The 24,426-nt window shown below is 38.9% G+C and overlaps 1 protein-coding gene across 2 annotated transcripts; it reads left to right on the top strand.

The window, feature by feature from the left end:
* The first annotated feature begins 16 nt into the window (after positions 1 to 16).
* ACOX1 (acyl-CoA oxidase 1) lies at positions 17 to 24,422 on the top strand. Of its 2 annotated transcripts, none has more exons than XM_036900276.2 (14): positions 17 to 299; positions 585 to 744; positions 11,923 to 12,083; positions 14,101 to 14,208; positions 15,467 to 15,586; positions 15,733 to 15,848; positions 16,203 to 16,372; positions 17,288 to 17,450; positions 17,881 to 18,071; positions 18,316 to 18,495; positions 18,606 to 18,711; positions 18,899 to 19,042; positions 19,182 to 19,388; positions 20,529 to 24,422. In XM_036900276.2, exons 1-14 carry the CDS (start codon positions 182 to 184, stop codon positions 20,577 to 20,579), a joined length of 1,995 nt encoding a protein of 664 aa, XP_036756171.2. In that variant the 5' UTR covers positions 17 to 181; the 3' UTR covers positions 20,580 to 24,422. The 2 variants fall into 2 exon arrangements, with proteins under 2 accessions (XP_036756171.2, XP_036756172.2); XM_036900277.2 differs by lacking the exon at positions 11,923 to 12,083 and adding an exon at positions 4,412 to 4,572.
* Positions 24,423 to 24,426: the final 4 nt, after the last annotated feature.

Raw genomic sequence — 24,426 nt, 5'->3', positions numbered from 1 at the left:
CCGCTGCAGGTCGAGCGTGGAGGGGCCGCGGTGAAGGAGAAGGGGCGGGCCGGGGCGGGCTGACGCAGGCGGGGGCGGGGACTCGCTCGGTCCTGGGGCAGCTTTTAGGGTCGGGCCCGCGCTGGAGCTGCGGTCGCCTGTAGTCGCTGTCACCACTTCTTGTTCACCCTGTGTTGCTGCGATGGCTGTCATGAACCAGGACCTTCGCAGGGAGCGGGCCGCCGCCAGCTTCACCCCGGAGCTGCTCACGCACGTCCTGGACGGCAGCCCTGAAAACACCCGGCGCCGCCGAGAGATCGGTGAGGGCGGCGCGCCAGGCTTCTCTACTTTCCCGAACACGGCTCGAGGCTTCCTCTTTGACGAGTCGGGGGGCGCTGTGGGGCTTAGGTCGCAATCTCCGGCCCAGCTTTCGGGGAGCCGGGACCCTCATTTCCAAGGGGCGGCCTGTGCTGGCGGGGGTGGGGGTATCTCCCTTGCCGAGAGGGGGCCTGTGCCCGCGACTCTGAAACCAGTTGGGTCTCAGGGGGGTGGAACGGAGCCCTGAATTTCTGTCTTCCTCTTGATGCCCTTTATCTCATTTCCAGAGAACCTGATTCTGAAAGACCCAGACTTCGAGCATGAGAACTTGAACTTCCTCACTCGGAGCCAGCGTTACGAGGTAGCTGTTAGGAAGAGTGCCAACATGGTGAAGAAGATGAGGGAGTATGGCATTGCAGACCCTGATGAAATCATGTGGTTTAAAAAGTAGGTATTCCTCATCATAGATCAAGTGCCTAAGCACGAACTTTATAAACTCGCGGTTTGTGGTGTCCTTTCTCATAGTGCTTGGTGTTTGAAGACTCAAACTGCGTATTTCACGCCCCTTTAAAAGTTGTATGTGTGGAAAATAATTTTTTGTGTGTGTATTTAAGCTTATTTAAAGGGATGACATTTGTAGAATGTTGATAATAAATGGAGATACCACGGTTTTCATTCTCAAAATCCCTTCGCGCTGGCGTCTCAGTTTTGAGTGATTTAAATGCAAATTACTTTGCTTTTGTATGGAGGAGGCCTGCTAAATCTAGAAGCTGAATTCGGAAGGATTTTATTCGGATGCAAGACTAAACATTTAGAGCAATAACTGTGTTTTCATATGATAGTGTAGATCTTGAGTTTAAAATGATGGAAAATTTGGGATGAAGAACACTGGTTCAAACCTCAGAATGAATATATACAGTATTCTGAGAACCCAGCATTGTTGAATTTGGTGGCAGTTCCTAAATGGGTCGTGCACACGACACCTCATAAAATCATACCTTGTGGTCCTAGTGTTGAAAAGAGGTTATGTCCTTTTTCCGAACCCCCTTTTTTATTGTTTGTTTTTTAATTAGAAGTAAAATAAGCACTTTTATTTTTGTGCCTTTAGACAAACTATAATTACATGATCTTGTAAGATTCCTTTGGCCTGTAGCATCTCTTAACACTTCTCGTGTATTCCTGGGCATTTCCTTTTTTAGGTTTCTACATTTTAAGAGAACTTCACATTTTCATCAATAAAGATTAAATAAGATGAATGGCATCTATTCAAGAGCCAGGAAAAATGAGATTTGTTACAAATTCTTACTTTATGTAGTGATAGTTATTCCTTAAACTAGTGCCCCTAGTACATTTTGAAGATACCACATTATCTTCAATCTGACCTGGTTATTGTGGAGATGAAACAATTTACTATGGCCCTTAAGGAATGTCCTCACAACTCCTTTCATTTTAGTTATAAAAATACTATTTATTTTTGGTAATCCAAATCAGAGTTCTTACTAACTTCCAAATGCTCTTTTTTAAAGTTTGTAACTCATATGGATGTTGAGGTAGAGTAGTGCCTAGATTGTCTCTGAATTAGCTTAATTTCTGTTTGTAAACTTTAAAAATTGAGTAAGATTTTATTCTTCCTTAGACACAAAAGAAGAGGTTTGTTGTTTTGCTTTTAGATGCTTGGTGCAGTGTGTTTTAGAGTCGGATCAAAGATTTTGTAATCTGTAATTGTTCATAGTGCCTAACCAGACTCAAGTGAAGTCAAGATGAAACAGCAAATTCCTTTATGTAGGTTAAAGATCAGGTCAGCGGACACCAGTCAGTTGCTTTATGTACATTTTTATGATACAGACCTTGCTGTTTGGGGAATATAAAGTACAAACTCCAACACACCTTTTGACGTCCTTCCAACAGCCCTAGAATATGACATTGGAGAAGGAGATTGAAAATTACGTGGCAGTTACTGACTGCCACCAAGTCTAAGCCTGCCATCGATTGTTACTCACACCCATGTTTATATACCACTAAGAAAGAAAAAATGCTGCTAGTTAACTATGACATACCATTAATTGTGAGATGCATCTGATTTCTTAAATGCTTAAATTAGGGAGGGTGCAGATGCTAGAATTGATGAAAAACAGTAACTTTATGGGGATTTTGATCATTTACTGGCCTCTCATATCCATTTCTCCTATCACAAAATAAAACCATACATGAGACTATTTTGAGGTTGACTGAATAATGAGTAAAAAACTTTCAACGTGAGCAACAGAAGAACTGTTCTCTCCAGTCCTTAAGAAAATAAGACCTTGCTATTTGGGGGATATAAAAGTTGTTTTCCTAGTCTCCAGTCCTGTAATTTTGTCTTTTAACTATCCTGTGTAGTATAAAGAAGACTGTAAAATGTTCTTAAGTGTAATTTAAAATTATTATGAGGATCAGCCATAGTTTCTGTTATCTTTTTTTGAGTTTTAAAGCTGACTCCTTGAAAAGCATCTTCAGAAGGATTAACCATAATAAAAACAAGCACACAGATTTTGTTCTTGAGTTGAATTTCAAGTGGCCTCAAAGAAAATCTCAGTATATTGAGAACATAAATATTTGACATAAAATCTGTGTCACATTTTTTCCCCTCTCAGTTTCCTACACTAAATTATTTTGTGTTAACATCATTCCCTCCTCAGTTCTCTCATGGGGATAGGAGTCCCTTATATTGCCACTATTTTTAGCACCTAAATTACTGGTTTTATTTCTCAGGAATTCTTGTAGGTTCATTTCCTCTTTAGTAAAAAAGATTGTTAGGGAGTACTGTGGTGTTCTTGCATTTGAGAGAATGATTCCTACATTTATCTGATCAGATTTTTGGTTCCCACTTCTGTGAGGTGAGCTGTGTTTTGTGAAGTTTTGTGTGTTACTACTTCTCTACAGCAGCAATAAATTGCCAATCTGAGTTACTTGGAAACTAGGTCACCTATTCTGTCCATTCCCCTTTTCCTTCTTTCCCTCCATTCAGTTTAAATTACCACTTGATATTGGCATAAAAATCTTAGAACCTCCAGGTTAAAAAGCATTTTTGGTGGTGGCTACCTCAGGCATTCTTGGATGTTGAGTCTGCCTTTAGCAACCCTGAAAGGTGATCTCTGCCCTCAAGGGGGTGGGATGGTTTCAGGGCCTCTCGAAAAGTGAATGGCAGCTTACTGCCTTTTAACCCATGCTATGCTTGTTGTACTGACCAGGGTAAACTGGTGGTGACTCTACTTCCCTTTGTCCTTTGAGAAGTCATGAAGATCACTTCGATGGTATATATTGTATACTTTAAGCTCTTTAGAGAGATGGGTAGGTAGGTAGATAGGATAGAGTAGATCCCTATAAAATATCTAACAGTGTGGCCAATGCTGACTCGCAATATGTAATTTCGTATTTTGACTATTTCACAGATTCTGTTTTATGAGAAAACAGTTGAAGACTGAATTTTATTATAATTAGAGTTTCCTTTATTTGGAATAATTTTGAAAAGCCTTTGGCAGTACATTTTTAACATGCTCATGTATTTACTTACCCTTCTATAAACACTGAAGATCTTTAGAGGTTTGTGTTTTGGCCCTGGAGTGTATATTTACTATCCTGAATGTTGGCTTCAGTTACCTAGGGAAAGTTTAAATTATTCTTCTCAATAAGCATTTGTTAACAGCTGTACAAATAAGTGTTCTGTGGAATTCCTTTTGATTTTCAGAACAATTAAAACCTGAAAATAAAGCAAAAACAAACACAGATACATACACTTCAAAAAAACCAAGCAATCAGACCAACAAAAAATACCATTAAAACCAAAAACAAAAGGAGTGTTTAGGCTAAAACATGGGTAGAATTTGTTTCGTGGATTAAGTATACCACTGAAGTATAGCAATTCCGGCCCTGAAATGACCAGGGGAAAAAGAGCACTGGATTCTGCTCTTGGCCTTCTAAGTAGCAAAATGGTAGATTTTACATTTAATTTCCTAAGAGAGGGGGTTAAGTTTTCCTAGCCTTCATCCTGCTGGCCATGGCTGTCCAGCACACGTGGGTGGTAGAACGCGACTTTCAGAGTATGGCTGAGACACTTCTCTTTTCTTTCCCGTAGAATGCATTTGGTCAGTTTTGTGGAACCTGTGGGCCTCAATTACTCCATGTTTATTCCTACCTTGCTGAATCAGGGCACCACTGCTCAGCAAGAAAAATGGCTGCATTCATCCAAAGAACTCCAGATAATTGGCACCTACGCACAGACGGAAATGGGTCACGGTTAGTCCATGTTTGAGGGTCAGTGGGTAACCCACCTGAGGACTTAAATTAACAAATGACTCCTGGCTTTTTTTTTCTGCTACTATACTTTTGAAGATTTTGTTTTTAATTTGTTAAATCTTAAAATTTCAGTCTCTCACTCTCATAGGTCACTTCTCTGCAAATTGATCCTGGACTCTGGCTTGAAATATCCTTCATTATTATTTCTTAAAGCTCTTTTGCTGTTGCTACATTTATCCCATTTTAACAGGTGTTGAGCAGTTTGGAAAGATGGGGTTGAAAATGTGCCAAAATTGTGTTGGTATCTAATTGTTAAAGACTTTGTTGGAAATTCTTGAGTGTTAATGCCTCAGCAACATGTAGAAAATGCCTGTCGGCTTTAACAGAGCTAAAGCTATGGATTTTAATGGGGTTAGAGGGTTAGAGCACTTGCCATACTCCTTCGTTGCCCATCAGCAGGGTTATAAGGCACTTTGGGAAAAAATACATAATTCTCTTCTTTTAGCTCCAGCAGTCTTCTTAAACCTTTTTTTATATGTGTCCATGAACTTCATATTGCCAATAATTCTTGATTAAATTGCTCATAAATGCCTGGCTACTTTCACAAAGTTTTGTGTTTGGTCTTGATGATTGTTTCCATGTACAAGGCTATGGGCAGGCTTATGTGTCTTGAATTTGAACTGCCCATTCTCATTCCTAATTATCATAATGCTAACACTGTGTAAACAAAGAAAATAAAGGGAAAGAAGATGGGAAGCAAATAATCAGGAAGCTTCATTTTCTTTTATATGTTTTTTTAATTTTTTTGTATCATTAATCTACAATTACATGAAGAACATTATGTTTACTAGGCTCCCCCCTTCACCAAGTCCCCCCCACATACCCCTTCACAGTCACTGTCCATCAGCATAGTAAGATGCTGTAAAATCACTACTTGTCTTCTCTGTGTTGCACAGCCCTCCCCGTATCCCCCACGCACTATACATGCTAATTGTAATGCCCCCTTTCTTTTTCCCCGTCCTTGTCCTTCCCTTCCCACCCATCCTCCCCAGTCCCTTTCCCTTTGGTAACTGTTAGTCCATTCTTGGGTTCTGTGATTCTGCTGCTGTTTTGTTCCTTCAGTTTTCCTTTGTTCTTATGCTCCATGTATGAGTGAAATCATTTGGTACTTGTCTTTCTCTGCCTGGCTTATTTCACTGAGCATAATACCCTCTAGCTCCATCCATGTTGTTGCAAATGGTAGGATCTGTTTTTTTCTTATGGCTGAATAATACTCCATTGTGTATGTGTACCACATCTTTATCCATTCATCTACTGATGGACATTTAGGTTGAGGAAGCTTTATTTTTATGTTTGCTTTGTGGTTTGAGGAAATTGTCTTCATCATAATCCTTGTAAGGACTGCTGATTCTGGCTGTGATGTGGTGAGAACCTGCCGAACATGCGAGGCTTTAGCTTCGGGACGGCCAAAGCCTGGTAAAGAGAGAGAATGTGTGTGTATGGGGGGGCCGGTGTATTTGTGTTTTGGAATCTTGAAATAGCTTTGTGGTACAGAACCCTTTTTTTGTTTCAAGAATTCATCATTGTGGAATTTATTTAACTTAATAGTCATGCTATTCACAAGCCTAAAAAGTAAATTATTCTGAGGCTAAATGAGCCGATACATAGATCTGTGGTTGGTCCAATCCTTTTACCTCTGTTGATAAAGTACGTCGCAAATAGATATTTGCCCACAATTTTGAAATAGAGGAAGAACCAAGGGCATGGCATTTGAGGAGCCCAGAAATTGGACTAAGGTCCTTGTTGCTCTGGGTGAGTTTGCATTTGTTAGTTTTCTTCCCCTTATTGCTTGTATTTTTCAGGTATTTTCTTGTATTTGAATCAACTTTGTCTTAATCTCTACAGTTTATTTTAGGGAACAGAGTTGTAAGAGTTGGTTCTGTTTTTGCTGGCGCTCTGTCCATTTATACCGTGTTTGTTGTGCTTTGTTGGCTGCTATTCTTTTCCAGGAGAGCCCGTCACTTGGTTGGTTGCTTTGCATCATTCAACAGTATAACCTCGTATAGCATGCAGAAAAAGTTGTTCAAATCAACACCAGAGAGACTGGCAGTAGGGCAGCTTGTACAGAATGAACGTTTGACTCTTGAAATTCTGAGACTTTGGAACATTGGTTGGTCAACAATGAGTGTCCAAAGTGTTCTCCCAGAATTGGCTGTAACTTGGAGTTGGGGTTCTGTCACCTCAAGGCAGCCACTGAGCAGTGAAGAGAGTTGGGATTGCTCAGGCTCATTTCAGGATCCTCAAGAATCTTAAAATTGAGTCACCTGCAGAAAGTCTCCGTCACTTGTTTCTTCTTCCCTCTAGAATATGTCTTCCCTCCTCTAAATACACACCTGTCTGCATAGACACGTTTAGTCTGTGGGTGTGTGAGCCTTAGTCAAAGGCAGAGGCCTGGGCCAAGGATCCCCTCTCCCTGGGCTTCTGGTGATGAAGGGACTGTTTGGGGAACGTAGTGCAGCATTAATCATCCTGACCATACACATCCAGCTCACAGAGTGGGGAGTCTGTAGTCTGAACAGATACTCAGTCATTTCAAGTTCTGGCCACTTCATAAGGACTCTTCTTGACTTTTTTCTATTATTAGAATTACTCGTTTCAGTATTACTACTACTGCTATTTAGGAAGGTAGAGTTTCTATAAAACATAGTTGTCATCCTTGAAGATGGTGCTGTATCTTTGCAAATTCCCATCACTGTTACTAGATATGAAGTAAAGGATGGTTCTTCCTTTGAAACTTTAAAAATAGAGAGTAAGCTTGATTTTGTAAGTTACTAATCCTCCCGTCCCCCTACATCGTCACTGCTCTATCTTCCTGATAGTCTCCTGTCCTCTTTTTCCCAAGTGAGTTTGGACTTCCTTTGAGATTGCTCCCTGGGTATTTGGGCTATTCTTATTTTGCCATTATTATTAATAACAGTATCAACTTCTTCACAAAACCATGTCCTTTGGGGTTAGACCTTTGAAATATCTCTTCTCGAATGACTGCATTGAAGGTAGTCAATATTCTATAGGTTTTGTTGCATACCTAAAGACTTTTCTTGAAACAGAACCAATTTACAATATATTTAGCAATTTTTTTAGTGTTTGTGTGTCCATAGCCCCATCAACATGTTAATTTTTTTCTACTTTTATATATGAGTTAAATATAGTAAAGTTTTAATTTTCTGATTTAAATTACCAATACTCATGAGCCTACATGTTGTTAAGCATTTTGGCTTGCTGTCTGTATTTCCTATTTATAAACTGGATTTTTCTTCTTTGACTATTGATTGAATAGAGTCTACATACTGACTTCATATGATTATATTGTATCCTCCTAATACTGTTTCTATTGTCTTCTGTTTTGTTGAATATTTCAGCCTTATGTATTCAATGTATCCTTCTCTGAGTAGATATAAATTTTCTTTTTCCCATATCCTGGATAATTATCTTCTATTTTCGTCCAGGTTTTTTTGTTTGTTGGGTTTACTTTGACTTGACTGGAAATGAATCCCATACTGTTTTTAGGTTTATTAGCTAGTAGCGCTTTTCCCATTGTGTTCTTCCTGGTTGTCTTAGAATTTTGTAATAGTTTTCAATCTATTTCTGGAAACTTCATTGTATATTACATTGATTTGTTTCTTTTTATCCTATCATCATAAACTTTGGGGTCATTGTTGCTTTGGAAGATATTTTACAGTCTGATAAGATTAGTGTACTACAGTTATATTTCAGGATATATGTATTTTGTAGTCTTGCATACTTAGTGGTCTGGATGAATTCTGATCTCATTTTGTCAAGTTCTGAAATATAGTCTATAGGTATTAAAAATCCATCTTAAATCCTTATATTTTCTGGGGATGTATTATCTCTATCTAGTCCTCTCAGCCCGGAATTAGCAACTTTTTTTTTCTTGGTTTCTTTATTTAATTCTATTAAGTTTTAACTGATACATAACATTATATTAGTTTCAGGTGCACACATAATGACTTCAATTTGTACATATTGCAAAATGATCACCACAATGTATGGTTAGTATCTGTCACCATTCATAGTTACAGAATTTTTTGTCCTGTGATGAGAATTTTCTTTGTGATGAGAACTCTCTTAGCAACTTTCAACCATAAATACAGTATTATTAATGATAGTCACCAAGCTATACATTACAGCCCCATGACATAATTTATAACTGAGTTTCTGTCTTTTGACTGCCTTCACCTATCTTACCCATCTTCTATCCCTGCCTCTCTGGCAACCACCAATCTGTTCTCTGTATCTATGAGCTCAGTTTTTGTTTTTTGTTTTTTTTTTGCTTTTTTTGTTTTCAGATTGCAAATATAGGTGAGGTAATATGTTTGCCTTTCTCTGTCTGATTTGTTCACTTAGCATAATGCCCTTAAGGTCCATCCATGTGGTCACAAATGGCAAGATTTTATTCTTTTGTATAGCTGAGTAATATCCCATTGTGCGTGGGGGGGGGGTACCACAATTTATTTACCCATTCATCTGTCAAAGAACATTAAGTTCTTTCCATGTCTTGGCTGTTGTAAATAATCCTGCAGTGAATATGGGCATACAGATTTATTTTCAAGTTAGTATTTCATTTTCTTTGGATAAATACCCAGAATTTGGATTTCTTCCAATAAATATTTGGAATTGCTAGGTCATACTGTAGTTTCACTTCTTATTTCTTGAGGAACCTCCATACTGTTTTCCACAGTGGTGGCACCAATTTACATTCCCACCAATAGTGGACAAGGGTTCCCTTTCCTTCACATCCTGTACCAGCATTGATCTTATCTCTTGTCTCTTTGATAATAGCCGATCTAATTTCATTGCGGTTTTTATTTGAATTAGAAACTTTTTTCCTGTTGTTCATACCTTCTTTTGTTCATCCTAGTATTTGTATTTTTCCTAATTAAATCTTTTAATATCCTGAGCTAAACAACTTAGCAACTTTTAAGTATTTTTGTTCCTTTGTAAATCTCCTTTCTCTTTGCTGGGGTTTCTGCTTGAACGGTGTGGTGATTTTTTTTCCCCCTTATAGCTAATAGCTTTTCTAATTCTATTTATTATTGATGCTGTTTTGTTGTTGATTTCCTAGGATTGTAGTCACGCTGTCACCTATTTTGGTCTCTTCCTTTCTCATATATTATTAATCTAATCATTTGTCCTCAGCGTTGGCTGCCAGCTTTTCCAGCCCTGTATCATGTAGGAGTTACAGTTTTAAAAAAATTGACTCTAGCACTTCACTAAAATATTGGTGCTTTGTAATTTTAAAATAACTTATTTAAAAAAACATATAATCTTTATGTATACCTTTTTACAACAAATATGTTTAAGGAAAAAAATAGGTCACTTTATCCTTTGAACATTTCTAAATCTCTTCTACTTCTGGAATAATCCTTATTGTAGTCACAAGAGACGTTTTTCTCCTGAAAACATCCTTCAGTTTCTAAACAGTTTCTAATAGTGGTTCCCCACTAAGTGTGTATTGTGGTGACCCTTGGGATTTGTTATTATTCCATAGTGCAACACACTGATACAAGCCCTCCCATGTGTCTGATAGGTCACATCAGAAGGGCCTTTCCCTCTCTAAGAACTGCTCTGGCAGTCATAACATCATAAACTTCGGGGTCATAACGTCTGGAAATGCAAAACAGCCTTTCAGCAAAATGGCTGGTCCCAGGCCACAGTTTTCAGTCCTAATTAGAGGGTTTTCTCCTTTTGGATCCTGGGTGTACATTTATATTTTTTCCTCAACACCATTCTTTTTAAAAACTGGAGAGAGTTGGCATTCCTGTTTGTGAGTGAAAGACACTGTCGTCCCATGAATGTATTTTCCTCAGGATTTCCATATTTTTAATTTTTTTGTTTCGAAATTAATATAGATTCAAGTAATTGCAAAAATAACATAGATAGGTCCCCTGGGCCTTTTACCCAGTTGCCACCACTGGTAACATCTTACAGAATTTCTGCTTTGCAGTTTCCAAGGATAGCTGCTCTGGCTTTGGCAGGTCTTTCTAGTGTCCTCCTTGATGACTTCAGACCCGGTTGCATGTGTACGATAATTTCACCAACTAGAAGATGTGATTAAGTGATGAGATTCTTGTCTTTTCACCACTGTCTTTTTGATCTGAAAGCACTTCAACTCATCTTGGCCTTAATTTGTAAAATGAGGAAATCAGTCACATTGTGATTTTTCTGTGGCTGAAAGCACAGCCACTTGATTGATTGGAAGACATGATTGATCAGCCTCTTGCCTGAGTGGTGTGCCCTGGTTATTTTCCTCCTTACCTCATAAGGAACAAACTAAGATTCTAAAACCTGTTGTTTAAAGGCCTAGTTCCAAGATAATTAGAATAATAAGATTGGTATAGAGTTGATTAATTAAGAGCTGGAGTTAAATTTGAGTGACAGTGACATGGAAAAATACAAAGGCATATAGAGCAATTTCCTACTAGAAATTGACACAGAAGTCTTAGGTACCTGCAAATTTTAAATGGCAAACAATGACTTTAGAAAATGGGTATAAAATTACTAAAACTAAGATGTTTATTATTATTAGTGGTAATTCCCATATAATTGTAATGGAGAGTTATGCATGAATCTGTTATTTGTAAGTAAAGGTCTTCACTAGAAATAGCATGTCTTTTTTATTTCTGAGGTGGAGAACACTTGTCAATTTCATCTTAAATTGTTTCAATACAGCATGGATGAATATTTGTGATGAATCTGAATGAAATGACCAGAGTTAGGTAAAGAATGTGGATCTATGCTGGATGTTTTATGGACAAACAGGGAAGATTCCTGCCTGGAATCATTATTGAAATTGCACCTAGGAAGAGCTTTTGTCTGAAGGATCATATTGTCACTCTGAGAGAACTAAGTTCTCCGGTCACCTCATCAGAATAAAATCATTGTACAGCTTAAATTCTCTGTTCCATACAGCCTCTTCAAATTTTTTTTATTTCCTTTGGTTTAATTCAAGGCTGGAATCCTTTGCCTTGCTCACATAGTTTTGTGCCTCATGGGCTTTGGAATCGCTAGCCAATCCCTGTTGAGATTAATTGTTTTATAAATGAGTGGCATAAGCAAATACTTGCCAGTTTAACAAAATTGGAATTTGAGAGTTTATTAAAGTAATACAGAAAGGGACAGTGCTCCCATTCATGATAAAATCCACCCAACTAATTCATACTTAACAGAGGTTTTTTTGTCTCCTTCCCTTGCTCTGTCTGTTCAAATTGCTGATTTTTTCACACCTGATGACCCTTCTCTCAAATTCCCATCGTTGGTATTTCTTCGAAGCTTTGTGCACCGAGGGCGCCCTGAGCCTCTGGATCTTCATTTGGGCATGTTCTTGCCCACCTTGCTTCACCAGGCAACCACGGAACAGCAGGAGCGCTTCTTCATGCCCGCCTGGAACTTGGAGATCATTGGCACTTATGCCCAGACAGAGATGGGTCATGGTATGGTGCATTCAGTCTACCTTCTGGGTTGGGCGGGGCTCTGTGAGCTTAGCATGTCAGGAGAGCCCACCAGGGGTTAGCGTTGGCATCTCCGCAGGCTGTGATCTGTTTAAGTCCGCTCTTTCTGCAGAGGCCAGGCTTTTCACGTATGCAAGTCTTGGCATAGACATTGCTTTGGTCAGTGGAAATTAAGGGCTGTATTAACACAGAGACATGCTGATGAATTTTTCATGGTTCTCCTTCAAAGGTCAAAATTACAAGTCAGGATTTATTTACTAAGTGGTTTTTGAAGTTAACTGTATAAATGTGTGTGCATATAGAAACTGAATCCATCTGCTTTCCTTTGTTACTGATTACCTTTACAACTTAATGATGCCTTATTTACTACTACTAATGCCTTAATGAACTTGCACAAATTCCAGAAGAAGTACAAATGAATAGTATGTGTGTTCTTTGACTTGCTGAAGGGAAATGGGTGGCTTACATAACCAAAATGTGCAGCATTTTATATCGTTAAGTTATTTGTACCTTGATTGAGTGAATTCAGTAAAGTTCTGGAGGTGGCTTGCCCAAAGTTTAGAAAAAAATAAGATAAACCATACTTTTGGGCAGTTGGTTTCAAACTCTATTGTATCTACCATTTTTTTTTATTTCCGTCTCCCACCTACCGCTTTTAATGAACCGGATGGGGCTGGAGGCAGTAGCTGTCCCGTGTTATCTCCTGGTCTGAATGGGTTTCTGCGTTTGCTCTTCATTTGCTTCTGGCTTCTCTCTTTCTACACAGAGATTTCAGAACTAGTCTAGAATATACTTGCCACTTGCTCCATGTTCCTGTACAATTTCATCTTCATTGAATAGCTAGTTTGGCTAAGTAATATTTTACAGGATTTTCACAAGACCCAAAGTGGAATAATACCATTTGGTTCATTTGCGCGCTTGAAAACAAATTGTCATTATCTATTTTGTTTAATATGTTACCTGTTTTTCTACAAAAACTGCTTTGGTGAGATGAGTCTTAAGTGTCTGGTTTCTTGATTCCTTCTCAGGGGAAGGTTGTGGATCACACATAAATAGCCATTTCTGTTACTCCACTTAGATGTTTCTAAATATTTAAGAGTTTAAGTGTTTAATGATGTCTAGCATTATCAAAGGAGCTTGGTTTGCAAAAGGTTCTCAGCATTTGCTTAACGATAGTGTTATTAGAAAGTGTATCACTTAGAACATTTTTCTGTACCTCATTTCAGAGAATTTTGGCACATTTGCATTAGGATTTAAAACACGATTACCCTGTCCATCTCCAGTAACCATGAAGCAGGGAGTTCTTCCTAGTCACAATAATGAACAGCCAAGACTAAGTTAAGGTCTGGCATTGGAAATCTGCAGGTTGAATGCAGACCTTATTGGATCTTTAGAAATCTAAAAAAGTCACTGCTCCACATCTTTTCCCCCATCATGGCTATACCTTGTTAAGCTCTTGTTTTCCATTCTGTCGTTCTAAAATAAATTCTCAATTTATAAGAACTTTAGCTAGAGTCTCTTCCCTGACACATTGTCGTCTTCTTTGCAGTAATGCAAAAGTCCAGCATGTTGAGGTGTGGTGAACACAATAGTGAGTTGAAATTGGTATGCTCACAACTTAGAGATGGGTTTAAATTTAACTCTGTTAAGTTTATACCTGTGATCTCATGAAAATAGGATTCTAAGCTGCCTTTACATTTTCTTTTGGTTGATCTAAATAAATGTTACAGGCCCACTTGTAGAAGTACATTAAATAAACTATAGAAACAGAGCATGCTTGACATTTATATTTTCAACTTAGCAGGAATTGTCTGCTCTTAGCATAGGAAATTACGTATCTTGGTTATCAACCATTTGTAGCTCATTTACAAATATTTTGTTGTTCTTAGATTTTGTTTTTCTCCAAGACCTTAGAGCTTAAAGGACTGGGCAAGAGATTTTACCCTGTACCTATTTTTTCCCAAAGTCTTTGTGAAGTGAATGTAATTTATTTCCTTAGGAACTCACCTTCGAGGCTTGGAAACCACAGCCACTTACGACCCTGAAACTCAGGAGTTTGTTCTCAACAGTCCTACTGTGACCTCCATCAAGTGGTGGCCCGGTGGACGTAAGTGGATTTTTATCATTCACTGGAGGTTTTGAAGATTATTATAAGATTGTGTTTAGAATGAGAGCTAATATGACAGTATCATTTTGAAATACAGAAAAAAGTCCTTAAATTATTCTAAGCTATTTCACAGTCCCTTATGGTGCATATTATGGAAATTTATACATTTTACAAAGCACAAAACAAACAGCTCTCTTCCTCTGCTTTCCTTAGTTTTTCATCTAAACGTTGCCACATGTTAGCATGGTTTCCATAGTCATTATTTAAAGTAACTTGGTATCACCTGGTTAGTCATTTCCATATTGTCAAGCATTTAAGTTGTTCTCAGATTTTATTATAAATAGCTCTGACATTAAGCATTTAATAATGTCTTCCATTCCAAGTTGTTGTCTTTGGATATGCATTTCAGATGGCATTAGTGGTTGAAGGATTTTGTTTATTCACATTATATATTTCAGTGTGTGACATTACTTTTTTTTTTTTTTTTTGGTATCATTAATCTACAGTTACATGAGGAACATTATGTTTACTAGGCTTCCCCCTTCACCAGACATTACATTTTGACAAGAAAAAAACTGGCATGCAAAAAAGATGAATTTTATTTCTGGATATACTAACCAAAAATCTCTTTGGAACAGCTGCATCACATAGAACTTTCCAGCATGACAAGAATATTCTCTATCTTTGCTATTTATTTTGGTAGCCACTAGCCAGATCTAATTACTGAGCCCTTGAAATGTAGGTAACTATATCTTACATTTTATTTAATTTAATTTAAATGTGAACAACCACATGTAATTACTTACTGGCTGCTATTTTGGAAAGCTCTGCCTTAAAGGAGAAAAGCAAAGTAATTTAATATTCCTGTGGTTATCCTGAAATTTTCTTTATATAAATGAAATAAATATAAAAGAAAAAAGTTTTTTAAAATGAAGGGTGCTATTAAATCATCCTCAAATTTACACGATGTTATATGTTAATTATATCTCAGTAAAAAAATTTTAAGTTTTTTTGTGTATTTAAAAAAATAAAATGAAGGATTGCTTTGCCAAAATTTGATAAATTTTATTAGGTATCAGCTTAAGTGGATTTCTTTCTGACAACTGCAGGTTGTACTGCCATATTAGATACTCTGGGCGTGCTCTATTGATAAGAGTCTAGAGTATTTAACATGTGTTTTTTTCCCCTCATGTTTCTATCCTTTGAAAATGTAAGAATGTTTGCTTACTTATCCCTCTGGTTCTCTTTGATGTTGCAGTTGGAAAGACTTCCAATCATGCGATAGTCCTTGCCCAGCTCATCACGATGGGGAAATGCTACGGATTACACGCCTTCATTGTGCCTATTCGTGAAATTGGGACCCATAAACCTTTGCCAGGTTAGAATTATTCATCTGATGTTGAGGTGAAAAATTAAACTGATTGCTTTGTTCTGCTGGAAATATAGCACACAACTAGAGAAGCTGGGAAAAGCCAGGAGTTGCAGAGCATAAACTTCATGCGACTTTCCTTTCATCTGTGGTAGGTATCACTGTTGGAGACATTGGCCCCAAATTTGGCTATGATGAGATGGATAATGGCTACCTGAAGATGGACAATTACCGTATTCCCAGAGAAAACATGCTGATGAAGCATGCCCAGGTACATTTAGACAGAAAATAGGAGAAGTATCAAGCACGGGGGTTCCAGTGACTATTGATAACCATGGGATGAGAAGGGCTTGCTCTTTCACAAGGCAGTAACATTTTTTTACTTTTGATGCTTCTTTCATGGCAGTGTACTCAAAGGCAAGGAGGCAGGTATGAAGAGTATATTCTGGTTTACTAAACCAGTGGGTCTCAAACTTCAGCGGGTGGCAGAGCAGGGACTGAGATTTGTATTTCAATCAAGTGATGCCAATGCTGCTGTTCTGGGGACCACACTTTGAGAATCACTGGCCTAATCTGCCACTTGGGTTTAACAGAAAGAAGCATCAGCCCCCTGTTCCTTTTCCAGGTGAAGCCGGATGGCACATACGTGAAACCCCTGAGTAACAAGCTGACCTACGGGACCATGGTGTTTGTCAGGTCCTTCCTTGTGGGGGAAGCGGCTCGCTCTCTGTCGAAGGCGTGCACCATTGCCATCCGATACAGCGCCGTGAGGCACCAGTCTGAGATGAAGGCAGGGTAAGGGTGGAGACTGAGATGGGCTCAGTACTGAAGACCTGGTCTTGACTCCAGTCAACCATCAAAGTCCCCAAGTGTGGTAGAGGGAAGATGCACTGGCGGTGCAGAATGAGCTACGATGGCAGTGTGCTGGGCTTGCTACTCAGAACCTAGACTCCTTTTCTTAAGTGGAAAGTGAAAAAAACCACCTTGTTATTTTTAATCTTCTAAGAAAAACAATAATATTACTTGAACCTGTAAATGAAATGTTCAGAACACTGAAGGCAATATGAAAAGTCTAACTGCCGCTAACAACTACAGAGTAGGTGGGATGAAAGTAACGGTATACTTGATTCCCTGTTGTGTTCATGGCCGTAGCTCATTCCTACTGCTGTCTTCACTAGGGCGTGACTTCTCGATAACCTTTTTACTCTTCAAGAAGGAATAAAGAAATTGGTAAGAACAGACCTTCTTAGACTTCAAATATTTAACTCTGTGCTTTGGGTCTTCTCCGGAATCGTGGTCAAAATACAGTTCATTCAGCTACTGTGTTAGACCTCTTTAACAATGCCTGCCTTCTGTGAACTCTGATTGCTATGAGTTAAGAGCTTCCTTAGTTACACTGTAAAGACTAAGAAAGATAAGAACTTCACAGCTGGAAAATTCTGCCTACCTAAGGCAGCTCAACAGGTGGTTGAGAGCATGGTCCTCTGTAGCCACAGCCTAGACTTACGTCAAGGGTCTTCCACTTAGTAGCTGTGTGACCTTGGGCAGGTTCTTAACCTCTCATACTCCCCTCTGTGAAAAGGGGATAATAATAGCTACCTCAAAGGGTCTTTATGAGGACTAAATAAATTAATATGTCAAAGCATTTAGACTGGAACCTAGCAGCACATACTCTGTAACTTGACTTTTTTTTTTCCCTATGTACTTCAGTGAACCAGAACCACAGATTTTGGATTTTCAAACCCAGCAGTATAAACTCTTCCCACTCTTGGCCACTGCCTATGCCTTCCAGTTTGTAGGTGCGTACATGAAGGAGACCTATCATCGGATTAATGAAGACATTGGCCAAGGAGACCTGAGCAAACTGCCAGAGGTATGTGCTCAGTCCCATTCTCTTGTGGGCATTTTGTTTGCTTGTTGGGTGATGTCCAGAGAAACTAGACATTGGGATTTCTTGGGGAAAAAAATCCATATGTTCTCAAAAGATAAAAAGATTTTTTTTTTTGGATTAAAAGTGAATCAGATAGGAAGGCGTGGGCTCTGTTTTTAAGTTTCAGAAGTACTGCATCCTGTTGGTAATATTTTAATCAAAATTAGTGGTGACTTTTTGCCAAGTAGAACACTTCAGAATGGGTGTGGGAATATTATTAATTCAGTGAGATGACCCTGCTTCTTCAGATCACGTGCATGGCCCGTGATGTTGAAAGTGCTTCACACTGTTAGATGATAAGCGTTTTGCATTGGCATTCAGACTTTCAGCACCACAGATAGTCTGATGGCCTGTGCTTTCGCCCTTCATTCAGCTCCATGCCCTCACTGCTGGGCTGAAGGCTTTCACCTCCTGGACAACTAATGCTGCTATTGAAGCATGTCGGATGGCTTGTGGTGGGCACGGCTATTCTCATTGCAGCGGTCTTCCAAATATTTACGTCAATTTTACCCCAACCTGTACCTTTGAGGGAGAAAACACTGTCATGATGCTGCAGACGGCTAGGTGAGGATGTGATTTGCAGTTCCTCTCTCTGTTAATAAGAACATTCAGGTCCTTTGCATTGGTTCCCATTCCCGTGTTCTCTCTTCGCTTCGTGTTTGCCTTCCATCCTGACCCACTAATTTTGTCTTGTGGTCAGACTAGGAAGCATGAAACACCTATCACAGAGCTTAAAGTCATTTCAAGAGTTTATTTCTGTTTCACAAGCAGCATAGTTACTGAAAGCATGTGTACTGGTAATTTTTAGGTTCCTGATGAAAAGTTATGACCAGGTGCACTCAGGAAAGTTGGTGTGTGGCACAGTATCCTACTTGAATGACCTGCCCAGTCAGCGCATCCAGCCACAGCAGGTAGCAGTCTGGCCTACTCTCGTGGACATCAACAGCCCTGACAGCCTCACAGAAGCATATAAGCTCCGCGCAGCCAGGTGAGCGCCCCCTGAGGAGCTGGCCTAGGCAGCTGCCAGAGCCTCGGAGCTCAGGGCCCTTGGAAGAGGGCTATTGATCATTTCCTCCAAGCACTTTCTTTTCCTAACAGATTAGTAGAAATTGCTGCGAAAAACATGCAAACTGAAATGATTCACAGAAAGAGCAAGGAGGTAGCGTGGAACCTAACTTCCATTGACCTTGTTCGAGCAAGTGAGGTCAGTGATAGTTCTCTTTCTCCCTGTCCTCTTCTCCCCCCTCCCTCCCTCCCTCTCTATCTCTCTCTCTGTCCTTCCCTTCATCCCGCACCCCCTCACCCCCATTTTCTTAGCGCAGAAACCCTGTCACTGTGTGTTGAATATTTTTCAGAGGTTCTCATCACCCTGGTGTTTTCTTTTTATCTAGGCACATTGCCACTATGTGACAGTTAAGCTCTTTTCAGAAAAACTCCTCAAAATTCAAGATAAACCCATCCACGCTGTCTTAAGGAATTTATGTCTCTTATATTCTCTGTATGGAATCAGTCAGAAAGCAGGGGATTTCCTGCAGGTCAGTTTCTAAGTTTAAGTCCTTTTTTTCTGTGTGTGTAGAAAAACAGTTGTGCTCTACTTTATAGTTGTGTGTGTGTGTGTGTGTGTATAAATATCTGCATATATATGTGTGTGTGTGTTTGTCTTGTTTCTTTCAGGGGAGCATCATGACAGAGTCTCAAATTACCCAAGTAAACCAGCGAATAAAGGAGTTACTGACGGCAGTTCGCCCCGACGCTGTTGCTTTGGTTGATGCGTTTGATTTTCAGGACGTGATGCTTGGCTCTGTGCTTGGCCGCTATGACGGAAATGTATATGAAAACTTGTTTGAGTGGGCCAAGAAATCCCCACTGAACAAAGCAGAGGTAAGAAAAAAACAGCAATGTCTTTTTCCCTTTTGAAATTTATTTAAATATTAAGACAGGAGAGACCTCTGAGAGTGATCCATCTGTGAAGGCCTGAAAGCTACTGTGGACACTTTTGGACGATCACTTTATTTGAACAACAGGTTCAGAAGGGAACTGAGTCATTCCCACAGTAAGCAGGTTTTTAATTTCCTTGTCTATTTAATAATTGAAAATTTTCAAACGAACGAAATTAGGAAGCTGTAATGCCCCTCCACGCCCCCTTTGTCAGGCTTTAGCAACTGTCTGCTCAGAGCCAGGTGTTTCATCTGAATCCCCAGCCCCTACCTCCTCCCCCTGGAGATTACTTTGAAATAAATCCAAGATAGCAGATAACTTTATCTGTAGATGTTTCCATATACGTATCTCTAAAAGATAAGGACTCTTTTTAAAAACATAGCCACAATACCGTTCTCACAACTAAACAAATTAATAGTAATTCTTTAATATCATGAACTAACCCAAGCAATGTCCAGATTTTCCCAACTGGCTCGATCGATACTTATTTTCTCCTTCAGTTTCTTTGAATCAGGATCCAAGTAAGGTCCAGATAGTTTCTCAATTAAAAGTGTGCTGTTCTACAAATCGTACCATTTGCAACAACATGGATGGAGCTAGAGGGTGTTGTGCTGAGTGAATAAACCAGGTGGAGAAAGACAAGTACCAAATGATTTCACTCATTTATGGAGTGTAACAACAAAGCAAAACTGAAGGAACGAAACAGCAGGAGACTCAGAGAGTCCAAGAAGGGACTAGCAGTTACCAAAGAGAAGGGGCTGGGCAGAGTGGGTTTGGAGGGAGGGAGAAGGGGATTAAAGGACATTATAATTAGCACACACAGTATAGGTAGGTCACGGGGAAGACAGTACAGCACAGAGAAAACAAGTAGTGTCTCTATAGCATGTTACGACTATAATGAACAGTGACTACAGTGGAGTGAGAGGGGGACTTGATAATATGGGTGAATGTTGAAACCACAGTGTTGCTCATGTGAAACCTTTCATAAGATTGTATGTCAGTGATACCTCAATTTTAAAAAAGTATGCTGTTTTACATGTGCAAGCTCCTTGTCAGTAATTTTTCTCTCTCCCCTCCCTACAGGTCCATGAATCTTACCATAAGCACCTGAAGCCACTGCAATCCAAGCTCTGAAATGTCTAGGTGACAAGTTGAATCTGCTCTAGAAAGCAGCGGTACTTGACTTCCCTTTTACCATCACACAAATCTTCATGGAATCTTCATCAAATTCAGAGAGCTCTGGTGCAAATGATAAATTGATCCCTTTCCTCTTTTTATAAATGAAGGAAAAAAGGACAGATTTCAATGATTAAATGAAAAAACAGATGTGTTTTAAGTGCAGTTAACACTGAAAGAGATCTATTAAGCATCAGAAAAAGCTTTAAGAAATGCAGTATGACTTGATTTGTAATGCTGCTGATCCCAGTAGGCCATGACTTTTGATAATTAGTAGAATTTAACTACTAAGTAGTTAATTATTTTCACGTCTTAATTGCTAATCACTGGATATATAACTGTTTTTAAGCAAAGGTATTTTTTAAGTGGAGTAGAACCCCTCGAGTTTTTCCTGCTAAATGTCTACCACTCTTGCCATCGGCCCTGGCTAAGCAGGACTGAAGAAAAGGGGTTGTGGGAAAGAAGATAATCAGGAAACTTAGTGTGAGTGAGTTGTGCTGGTCACACTGACGCATCTTCTGCCTGCTTGCCCTCCTTTGCTTATGTATTGTTCCTGTCTAACTCTTCATGGAAGGGTGTTCAGCACAGGCCTCCTACAGGATCATTATCCCATGTAGCTAGAATTAATCCTCCATTTGAGGGGTCCCTAAACTGTCACTTTGTCCCCAACTCCTTGGGAAGGAATAGGTAGCAAAGTTACCTCTACCTATAATTTTTGTTACCTTGTGGGGCCTCAGTCAATGGTGTTTTATCTCTCTGCCTCCCTCCCTCTCCTGAAGGAGATGCTGAAGAAAGGAGAGTCACAGTTCCTTGTTAGGAGAATTAATGTAGGCAGATCTCAATTACGGTTACTGTAACTTTGGTGACCATATCAGCTGGCTTTTCTGGAAGAATAGATTTCATACATTCTGTCATTTTGGCATAAGCCATTAAAATGCTTGGAGGTTTAGGATGTCTAGCCCTACAAAAATAAAAGCATCACTGAGGTTCTCCTCTACATCTGAAGAGTAGTGCAGAAAAATCCTTTGACAAACCATGTGTTCTGATTTTTAGATCAGAAAGTATAATTAAAACTGTGGCTACGGGTAAATGGAAGTTCCTATAATCTATTTCTTACTATGTATCTGGCTTTATTTTCAGTATGCTTCTAGGAGCTTTATCTGAATTGCTAAATTGTTCTTTCAGCTGAAATCTAATTTGCATACTCATTCTATATTTAAAGGTCAAACATGGACCTCTTAATGAATTTTTCTCTTAAAAAAATGAATGTAAAACACATCACTTGATTTTTTTTTCTTTAACTGTATCTGCGGCATCTGCCTCATGAAAACAGTTGTTCTAGAATCAGTAATAAGAATGTAGTATAATTCATTTGAAATGTAATTCCTACCTTGGGACCTGACATAAAGTCTATCCCAGTAGAACCAGTAGTGTGAGGCTGAGGTCCAGCAGAGATACTCTATTGACACAAGCCTTAATCCTGCCACCAGGAGAACTGATGGATAATTGTTAAGACTGAAGTAAAACACTCCATGTTAATATTAGGGTATATCTGACAGTACAGATTTTGGGAAGTAACGTAAATATAAATTATTTAATATTCACCTGTTAAATATAGAATCGTTTCAAAATTTGTGACTAAATTCCTTATTCACAGATGAACATCTCTAGTCAGGATCTGAGGGTGTTTGAAATGACACCCACCTAATCCAGAGTGCAAAGGTCTAGAGGTGTCTCTTAGCAGGTCTGAGCAGGTTGTAGGCACTACAGAGGCACCTTCAGTCCAGCACCTTAAGTTTTATTTTAAAACTGATATTTGATAACTAATTTTGTTAACATTGGGATGTTTTGTCTTGAACTTTATTCACTGTGATCAAGGAATAAAGATAGTAAAATCTCACTAATCTGTGCTATCAAGACTGGAAAGAGTGTGCCACATAACTAAATGTTTAAGTTTTGAGAATCTTTATTAGGTTTAGGTAACACTTAAGAACAAAAAAAAGGAGTGAGACCTCTCAGCAGACAACTCAGAATCTGCAGTAATGCTCTGTATGTAGCAGCGTGGGTATGCAGGTCCCTGCCGGGGTACACGATCTGCTGGCTACTTGTTTAAGGAAGCAGCAGATCCAGTTTGTTCTCCCTCAGAAGCCAGACTTTACCAGATAAGTTTTGTTCTATTGGGTTCTTTGGTGAACCATTTTCACAAAAAGTACAAAGGTTAATTTCAGGGTAGTCTTCTCCAAAATGATAAATACTGAGTAGAATTAATGAGGTTTTTCTAGTAGATGAGAACTGAAGTAAACCTTTTTTTAAAAAGTGCTCTAAACAGTACCCAATATTGGAAATTTGAGTTTAATAGAGATGTTTGTTATTTGTAATGAATGAAGGTTGATTCTTCCTCAGGTATTTGGAGCTCTACTTTATGTTCTACCAGATGCATGCTGAGGTGTGTATCAGTGTTTGGACATGAATAACCTCCAAGCACAGTTGGTTCTAAAGCCTTGGGGAACCCTTCATGTTGTCAAAAGAACATAGCACTGCTAAGTATCAGTTTATCTTAGAACATTATCTTAATGGTGATATTAACTGTGTTTACATGCTTTCTGAGAACTCACTGCTTGTAATTTCAAATTTACATATACCTGGAGGCAGTTTATGGTCCCTAACTTAGCATGTTGGATGTTGGTTCTTGGATTTTCTTCAGTGCAGGGCTTTGGTTGGAGAAATAACTTCAAATTCATGATCCTGGAATTTTCTGGGGAATGAAAATTCTTCAGATAACTGCTAATCAAAGTTCTTCCTCTCCTTTTCTATTTCCACTGATCTTAATAGGAAGGAAGGAATTAGTTACAAATAGTCTGTAACACCAGCTAATCTTTATATATGTAGAAGGTATGCCTGGGGTCATAGGTTGTCTACAAGCAGTAATTGCTAATGCAGCTGGAGAGAGGAACAGTGCCAGGAATCGATTATTCTACCTGAGACCAAGAGTCTTGTTCACCTTCCTAACTCAGATAAAGGTTTTGATCAGTTTCATAGAATAATGCAGAGATCATCTTAGCTAATTGAATATTTACTACTAAATTCTTGGAGGGTAAGACCAGTGCACACTTAACAAATGACTAAAGTGACTTTTCATCTTAAAATACTGGTGTTTTGCTTTTATCTATACATTAAATTTTTCACTTACTATGGTCTGTGACACTAAACATAAAAATACATAAGGAAACTGGACTTAACCAAGTGTTAACCGTTGCAATCCTGCAAATTCCTAGATTACAAGGTTTGTTTTTGATACTGCCTTAAATTTAAGTGGGCCATTGATTATCTGGGGAAAATCATGGAAGATTGGGAGTGATTTTAAGAATAATGAACCGAAATAAGTTGTTTTGCCACAATTATGTGGACTCAACAGATTAGGTAACAAGTACATGATCTTCCACATAATATTCAGACTGCTGGCTAGTACTTGGTAAACACCGTTTTTTTTCCCCACTTGCTATGAATTCAAGGAAATGATTTGTATCTCTTGGAGTGTATACTTTACTTTGCTACCTTTTTTCTTTCTGTTGTGGTTTGAGTTTGGTTTCTAACTGACAAGGTGCATTAGAATGTATTGTTACCCATCCTTGGCTGGAGGTGTCTTTGGGATGGGAGTACCCAGGAGGTGCATGGGTCCAGAGCATGTGGATCATGGTCAGAGGTGACCCGCCAGCACTGCTTGGCCTGTGGGTAAGCCAAACCACTAACCCCTTTTCCTTTGTAAAATTGAAAGCCCCTTAATAAAGTCTTTAACACAAAGTGT

The sequence above is a fragment of the Manis pentadactyla genome, chromosome 4 (genome assembly GCF_030020395.1).
Source record: "Manis pentadactyla isolate mManPen7 chromosome 4, mManPen7.hap1, whole genome shotgun sequence".
NCBI lineage: Eukaryota > Metazoa > Chordata > Mammalia > Pholidota > Manidae > Manis > Manis pentadactyla.
This window is presented reverse-complemented; position numbering and strand designations above follow the sequence as displayed.

Excerpts from the sequence above, each read along its gene's own strand:
- ACOX1 (XM_036900276.2), top strand. The coding sequence starts at position 182 with ATGGCTGTCATGAACCAGGACCTTCGCAGGGAGCGGGCCGCCGCCAGC. Across the intron at positions 745-11,922 it reads GAAATCATGTGGTTTAAAAA|CTTTGTGCACCGAGGGCGCC; the intron begins GTAGGTATTCCT and ends ATTTCTTCGAAG. Across the intron at positions 19,043-19,181 it reads AAGCAGGGGATTTCCTGCAG|GGGAGCATCATGACAGAGTC; the intron begins GTCAGTTTCTAA and ends TGTTTCTTTCAG.